The following is an 8,247-nucleotide window of genomic DNA, read 5'->3' as shown; positions in this document are numbered from 1 at the left end:
CTATCTGTTTGTTCCGACGTATCATCGAAACGGCTGCTCCGATTTTTTCGATTTTTTACTAGCAGTTAGCTAATGTTATAAGGAGTAACATTACTAGTTGTATTTTACACAAAGAATTTCCGTCAAATAAATCAACATGAATCCTCAAAGTATTTACACTTTTTATTTAAACGCGGGTGAAACTCCAGGTAGGATTGAAGTCATATTTGAGGTTGACCACAGATACATTACCCCTAAAAAGTAAAAAATAGTCTCACCCTATCATAAGAGTACATTTTTATATGACATAACAATTTGTCCCAATTTGCCCTATTTTCCCAATGGAGCGCTTGATTGAGAGAGCCGATGACGCGCTCTTGTGTAGGAAATTAAACCCTTACGGGAAAATATTTTTTATACTTCACGATTTTTCTCAAATTAAATTACATATCATAACTTTTTTAGTCTTACCTGAGGTCCGCTACAGATGTTACCCCTGAGGACTAAGTTGTAACGCCTCAGATAAGTTTGTCTCGTTTGTCAGACCCGTTAAGCAGAGCACTGCATTGCTTATGACTGTTAATAGTAAAAACTGCCGAGGCAGTGGTGCCTTCGTTTTGGAACTGTACTGAGAGAGAAACTCTCCAGTGGGTTCTACGATCTTCAAATTATTATTTTAGTGATAATATTTCATTTTTTTGGAGTATTTTTAGATGACATGACGGGAAAATCTTTTTCATACCTAACGATTTTTTCTGAAATTAAATAACATGTCTTTTTAGGGAGTTTTACCTGAGGACTAAGTTATAAAGCCTCGATAAGTTTGTCTCCTTTACCACACCCTTAAACCCTACAGAGCTTAAAACTGTTGAGCAGAAACAGATGAGGCATTGAATTCTACCATCTTCAAACCATTGTTATATTGGTAATTTTGGATTATTTATATTTGAGCATTTTTATATGCCATAGCAATTTGTCCCAATTTGCCCTATTTCCCCAATGGAGCGCTTGATTGAGAGAGCCGATGACGCGCTCTTGTGTAGGAAATTAAACCTTTACGGGAAAATCTATTTATACGCCACGATTTTTCTTAAATTACATATCATAATTTTTTTAGTCTTACCTGAGGTCCGCTACAGATGTTACCCCTGAGGACTAAGTTGTAACGCCTCGGATAAGTTTGTCTCCTTCCCCAGACCCGTCAAGCAGAGCACTGCATTGCTTAAGACTGTTAATAGGTAGAAACAGCTGAGGCAGTGGTGCCTTCGTTTTCGAACTGTACAGAGAGAGAAACTATCCAGAGGGCTCTACGATATTTAAATTATTATTTTAGTGACAATTTTTCATTTTTTTGGAGTATTTTTAGATGACATGACGGGAAAATCTTTTTCATACCTAACGATTTTTTCTGAAATTAAATAACATATCTTTTTTGGGAGTTTTACCTGAGGACTAAGTTATAAAGCCTCGATAAGTTTGTCTCCTTTACCACACCCTTAAACCCTACAGAGCTTAAAACTGTTGAGCAGAAACAGATGAGGCATTGAATTCTACCATCTTCAAACCATTGTTATATTGGTAATTTTGGATTATTTATATTTGAGCATTTTTATATGACATAGCAATTTGTCCCAATTTGCCCTATTTTCCCAATGGAGCGCTTGATTGAGAGAGGGGATGACGCGCTCTTGTGTAGGAAATTAAACCTTTACAGGAAAATCTATTTATACGCCACGATTTTTCTTAAATTACATATCATAATTTTTTTAGTCTTACCTGAGGTCCGCTACAGATGTTACCCCTGAGGACTAAGTTGTAACGCCTCAGATAAGTTTGTCTCGTTTACCAGACCCGTCAAGCAGAGCACTGCATTGCTTAAGACTGTTAATAGGTAGAAACAGCTGAGGCAGTGGTGCCTTCGTTTTCGAACTGTACAGAGTGAGTAACTATCCAGAGGGCTCTACGATCTTCAAATTATTATTTTAGTTATAATTTTTCATTATTTTGGAGTATTTTTAGATGACATAAAAAATTGTCCCAATTTGCTCTACTGCCCCAATGGAGAGATTGAGAGAGGCGATGACGCGCTCTTGTGTAGGAAATTAAACCCTTACGGGAAAATCTCTTTTACACGTCACGATTTTTCCTCAACGAAATGACATCACGTAATCGTTTTTATATATGTAGTCCACCTGATGATGAGAGTCTTATCTGAGGTTAGCTTGAGATGCGTTACTACTTTTAAGGACTAAGTTGGAACGCCTCGGATAAATCTTACCGCACTCCTCTGAAACAGCTTCACTGATTTTCACCAAATTTCATATGCATATTCAGTAGGTCTTAGAATCGGCTACTATCTATTTTTCATACCCCTAAGTGATAAGGGTTGTACACCCTTAACATTTTTTTATTAAATGGAAACGTAACGTTTGCCGGGTCAGCGAGTATTATTAATTTATTATATATCAGGAACAGCAGTGGCGGTCGTGCTTTCGGACCAGAGTCCTCTGTGGTACCTACCACCTTCAAATAATAATTATTAATGGGACTTTAGGGTTATTTTTATTATTATATTTTTATAGGTGTACAAATCCGGTAAACAGACGGCAAGCACTCCACGGACTCGAAATGAAACACTTCGATTTGGTTCTTAAGACATTTTATTAATTATTGAGCCGAGGTCTTATAGTTTTACAAAACGTTCTCAACAGCGTGATTTACAATGATTTTTTGTACCGCCATCTAGTTCCTTGTTGATGAACTATGTATAAAACATTAACATACCGCCCGCCAAGGGCAAAGTTTAACCTTTGACCTTATAAAATTACACTTGAACAAACTAAAACACAACAAAATAAAGTTTATCTTTCTAACGGTAAAAAACACAATTTTGAAACAGGTCTTTTTAGAGTTCCAGATTTTGTCTTTAGTGTGACGACTCTTACAATATTGTCGTCACCAGGATGAGTGTCAATAATGCGACCATAGAGCCACCGACATGGGGGCAAATTATCCTCTTTTATAATTATAACATCCCCAATGGAAGGTTCTGAATTTTTATTTGTCCATTTGTACCGGTGTAAGAATTTGTTGAGATATTCCTGCGACCATCGTCGCCAAAAAGATTGCAACATCCTTTGAGTGTGTTGCCACCTCCTCAGATTGTTGACTTTTACATGTTCTATATCGAAGTCCGGAACGGTTAACGTTGCTTCACCTATAAGAAAGTGACCCGGTGTCTATATGAAATCTGGCTCGTTGCTGAGCACTGACATAGGCCGTGAATTTAGGCATGCCTCTATTTGAGCCAATACGGTTGCCATTTCTTCGAATGTTAGAGTCGAGTTGCCAATGACTTTCTTCAGGTGGTGTTTTACCGATTTTACACCGGCCTCCCATAATCCTCCGAAGTTTGGCGAATGCGGCGGTATAAAATGCCACTCGCAATAGTTGTTGGCCAAAGCTTCAGTTATGTTCTGTATGAGTCTTCGTTCGGCAGCAGAACCTTTTTTCAACTCAGTGGCTGCCCGAACAAAGTTTGTGCCATTGTCACTCCACAAATGTGAACAATGGCCCCGTCTAGCCACAAATCGTTTAAATGTCTGCAAAAAGCCTTCAGCAGTTAGGTCACTGACGATTTCCAAATGTATGGCCCGTGTTGCCATGCAAACAAACAAACAAATGTATCCTTTATAGGACTTGTGACCTCTTCCTTTACTGGTGCGTATTTGAATCGGCCCTGCATAATCGACACCGCTGTGACAAAAAGGACGCATCGGTGTTACTCGAGCGGCTGGCATCTGCCCCATGAAAGGTGTTTTTGTGACAGCCGAGTTTTTCACACAAGTGACGCATTTGCGGCAATATGCTCTGACCAATTGTTTGGCACCTATTACCCAATATTTATTTTGAATATAAGTCAAAGTTAACTGCAGTCCTCCATGAAGCGTATGTTTGTGTGCTTCTGTTATAATGAGTTCCGTTAAGTGTGAATGTTTTGGAATTAAGATAGGGTGTTTCCTATTATAAGGCAACACTGCGTTTGAAAGTCGTCCTCCAACTCTTAATATTCCATCTTCATCAAGAAAAGGATTCAAAGATCTCAATTTATTGGTTTTGGGTAAGTTTTTTATATCCTTTATTAGTTTTATTTCAACGTTAAATGAATTTGATTGACAATTTTTTATTAGGATAATAAAAGCTTGATTTAATTCCGTTGCTGTTAAATATTTTGTAGTTAATTTATTTTTAGATGTTTTGTAACAATTTATGATAAACCGCCTGCAATATGCCATAACTCTTGTAGTTTTTGTTAACGATGAATATTTGTCCCATACTGAATCTTCTAAGGTTACACAATGACTTTTTAGTGTTTTAACTGCTTCTATATCAGTATGTACTTCCAGAGGTTTCAGGTAAGTGATAGGATGGCAGGAGATGAATTTTGGCCCATGAAACCATAACTCATTATCTATGAGTTCTGAAGGACGTAATCCTCGGGACGCGCAATCAGCGGGATTCTGCCTGGATGTTACATGGCACCAATTAGTAGGTTCTAAAGTAGTTAAGATCTCCGACACCCGATTCGCTACAAACACGTTCCATCTGCTTGGATGACTATTTAGCCAAGCCAGCACGATGGTTGAATCCGTCCACGCGTGAATGTCATGTTTTTGGACATTCATCACCTGTGACACTTCTAACAACAACTTGCTAAGTAAAACAGCTCCACACAATTCTAGTCTAGGAATTGACACTTGTTTTACAGGTGCTACTTTAGTTCTTGCTGTAACTAAAGATACTGTGACTTGTTCTAAGGAATCAACGACACGCATATATACTACCGCCGCATACGCCGTCTTCGATGCGTCGCAGAAGCCGTGTAGCTCGTAATGAACATCAGTCGCTGTAGTGCCAACCCATCTTGGTATACGTATTTTTTCAAGCATTGGTTGTTCTTCGCGGTAAGTAACCCATTCTTTTAATAAATTATCGGGTACTACATCGTCCCAATCTAGTGCTGCTAACCATAATTTTTGAATTATTGTCTTTGCTACAATCATGCTAAGTCCTATCCACCCCAGTGGATCATATAAACGTGATATGTCTGAAATAATTTTTCGTTTTGTTATAGGTTCCTGCAGAGTTGGAAGATTTACTACGTAGCGGAAGGTGTCATCGGTATGGTTCCAGGTAAGTCCCATTATTTTTGTTAATTCATCTTCTCTTATTTTCAGGTTTTCTTTCAGATCTTCATTTCCATCCCATGCTTTCATTGCTTTTCTTAATTCGTTGCTATTACTATTCCATTTTTGCAACTCAAAACCAGCCTTGCTTAGTAGTTCGGTAAGTTCCTTATAAACAGTTATCCCTTCTTCAATAGTTTGAACTCCTGTCAACAAATCATCAACATAGAAGTGTTTGAGTACTCTTTCAGATGCTGACGGATAATCTGCGCCATGATCGTGTGCTACCTGCTGAAGAGCCTTCACCGCCAAGTATGGAGCAGACGCCGTGCCAAATGTTACTCTGGTATGTCGGTAATGTTTCATTTTCTTATCTTTGTGCTCCCTCCATAGAATTCTTTGAGAATCGGCATCTTGCTGATCAATCTTCACTTGCCTATACATTTTAACAATATCCGCAGATATACATATTGGCAGCTTCTCCATTGCATGATGATGTGCCGTAACTCGGGTTGCAAGGTAGGTCCTACCAATAACTGGTCATTTAATGAAACATTATTCCCACCCTTGCAGGAAGCATCAAATACGATTCTTACCTTTGTTGTTTCTCTATCTTCCTTGACCACCGCATGATGAGGTAAGTAGATTGCCTTTGGATTTTCGATTTCACTGGTAGGCACAATTTCCATATGATCTAAATTTAAATATTCGTCTAAACATTGTTGATATTTATACTTCAATGATTCATCTTTGTCTAATCTTTTTTCTAACGATTTGAATCGTTTTTCAGCTATCTCCTTCGAAGCTGTCACTGCAGGGATGCCATTCTTGTAAGGAAGGCGAACAATATATCGCCCATTAATATCCCTCTTAGTCGTCTCTGCAAAATACTGTTCACACCGCTTCTCTTCATCTGTGAACATCATTCGTTTCGGTTGGGGAACATCAGATTCAATCTCCCAGAATTTTTTCAAATACACATCGCTGTCTGTGCAGCAATGTATTACATTAATGCTCACAGGAGATTTGTTTAATGAATTAACCACTCCTGACAATATCCAGCCCAAACTGGTTGCTTGCGCTATTGGTGTACCAATCGGACCCTTTACCAAGCCCTCTTGTATTATTTTTCCATATACTTCGGCTCCTAACAATAAAAATATTCTCTCCGCCTTGGAGACAATATTTTTCTCTCCACCCAGACCTGTAATATTGTTTCTTGTCATAACCTTCTCTAGACCCAAATACTGAACTGTGGATTCAGTAACGAAGGACGATTGTGATCCCTGATCTAGGAGTGCCCTAACGTCATATCCTTCTCCGTTTCTGGAGATCGCTTGGACGAGCGCCGTCGCGAGCAAGACTTGTTGGCGCACTTTGTCTGTTGAGAAACACGAAACAACCGGAGTTGGACCAGCCGAAGAAAAAGTTGCACCATCTGAAGTTGCGACAACACTCTCTTCAATTGCATTGTTACTTGTTGTCCCGACCGCCCTACCATTGGGGTGCAATAAAGAATGGTGATTTCGCTTGCAAATCTTACATTTAATTTTAATGCGACAATCTCTGGCCGAATGATTGTTACCCATGCAGACAAAACATACATTATTTTCCAGAACGAATTTACGTCTGCTATCTACAGATTCTTTGTGAAACCGTTTACAAAATATTAATTTATGACCTTCCATACAAAATGGACATGTTACATTTGCAACATGTAATGTTTTGGTATTGTTTCTAACTTGACTAACCCTAATAGTTTCTTTAGCAGTGAGAAATTCGTTAGCCCTAAATCTAGTAGTTAAAAATTCCTCAAAGTTCTTGTAAGTTGGGAGATCGTCAGTAAGACTTGCCACTAGGAATTTCCACTGACGTCGTGTTTCAGTGTCTAATTTTAAACTTAAAATATGAGTAACTAGAATGTACCAATTTTTGGTGTCTATACCTACGTTATTCAATGACGCTAAACAATCGTTTGTCGTGTCTAATAAATCTTTTAAACCTTGTGCGGACTCAACAGTTAAATTTCGTTGACTCAAAAATCTTTTAATTACCTTATGTGAAATGTACCTTTTATTATTATATCTTTCGGTTAATAGCTCCCAACATCGTTCAAAATTACAGTCTTGTATTGTAATATGCCTTAACAATTGCTCCGATTCACCGGTCAAAGAACTTTTCAAGTAGTGTAATTTCTGAACGTTGCTTAAAGAACTGTTTGATATTATTAAAGAACTAAATAAATCCTGAAAAGATGACCACTCGGAATAATGGCCAGAAAATTTTGGTAAATCAATTTTAGGTAGTTTTACGTTTAAGCTACTGGTACAATGAGATTTAGATAAAACGGATGGAGCATTAAAATGAGATAATTTTTCTTTAATATCTGACTTATACTCTATGAAAACATCCTCCGTTGTATCATAAATATCATCCTTTTTGTAATCAATGGATTTTAGTTCCTTCGTATTATAAGTACATACAAATAAGTTTGTTATGACCAGAGGTAAATTCTAACCATAAGGCCTCTAATGCCTCTAGCCTCCCTTCCAAATATTCTTTTGTGAGTCTTTCTTTCGGAGACTTCTTAAAGTTAGTTTGCGCTCGAATGATACGCGCCTTTAGATCTACTTGTAAGTTAACTATTGCCTCCATGACGCCGAAATAATCTAAGTTAATTTACAGCATAAATTTTCCCAAGTCTTTTAGAACAATAAAAATAACTTAAAATCGGGCATGGATTCCCCTGGTTTCAGAGAAAATATTCTAAGTCTTGAATATAAGTAAATTACAATTTCAACATACTACTAGAGTTCCAATATACAACACAAATTTAAAGTTACTGAGCACCAAGATATACAGTTCAAATTTGCAATTATTTTTAAAGGGTTCCCTGTCTAACAATTCACTTCACTGTGAAGATGTTATTTAGGAATATTTTTCTTACTCACAGCTCGCGCACCAATTTCACCTTATCCTCGTGACGTCTAATCACGCATTGCCTCCGTGGATTAATGTTGCTGCAACTTCGCAACGTCCTGTCCGTTTTACCAGACAGCAACTCTCCCGGCTGCTTTTCCGG

General features: G+C 37.9%; 1 protein-coding gene across 1 annotated transcript; it reads right to left on the bottom strand.

Moving 5' to 3' along the window:
* Positions 1 to 3,218: 3,218 nt before the first annotated feature.
* LOC140745760 (uncharacterized) lies at positions 3,219 to 7,820 on the bottom strand. The gene is made up of 4 exons (XM_073077655.1): positions 7,649 to 7,820; positions 5,762 to 6,546; positions 4,343 to 5,582; positions 3,219 to 3,502 (listed from the first exon to the last, which is right to left on the bottom strand). Exons 1-4 carry the CDS (start codon positions 7,818 to 7,820, stop codon positions 3,219 to 3,221), a joined length of 2,481 nt encoding a protein of 826 aa, XP_072933756.1.
* Between the last annotated feature and the right edge of the window lie 427 nt (positions 7,821 to 8,247).

The sequence above is a fragment of the Epargyreus clarus genome, unplaced genomic scaffold (assembly GCF_041222505.1).
Source record: "Epargyreus clarus isolate Ecla_fem2 unplaced genomic scaffold, WU_Ecla_fem_2.2 ptg000011l, whole genome shotgun sequence".
Lineage (NCBI taxonomy): Eukaryota > Metazoa > Arthropoda > Insecta > Lepidoptera > Hesperiidae > Epargyreus > Epargyreus clarus.
The sequence above is the reverse complement of the archived record's forward strand: the minus strand, read 5'-3'. Positions and strand labels throughout refer to the sequence as shown.

What these genes read in the sequence shown, in the direction of transcription:
- LOC140745760 (XM_073077655.1), bottom strand. Translation starts at nt 7,820, where the DNA reads ATGGAGGCAATAGTTAACTTACAAGTAGATCTAAAGGCGCGTATCATT. An exon ending in TGGTCATAACAAACTTATTT is followed by an intron (nt 6,547 to 7,648) that starts GTATGTACTTAT and finishes GTTTCTCAACAG; the next exon opens with ACAAAGTGCGCCAACAAGTC. An exon ending in AGCAGTTAAAACACTAAAAA is followed by an intron (nt 3,503 to 4,342) that starts GTCATTGTGTAA and finishes TTGTTCGGGCAG; the next exon opens with CCACTGAGTTGAAAAAAGGT.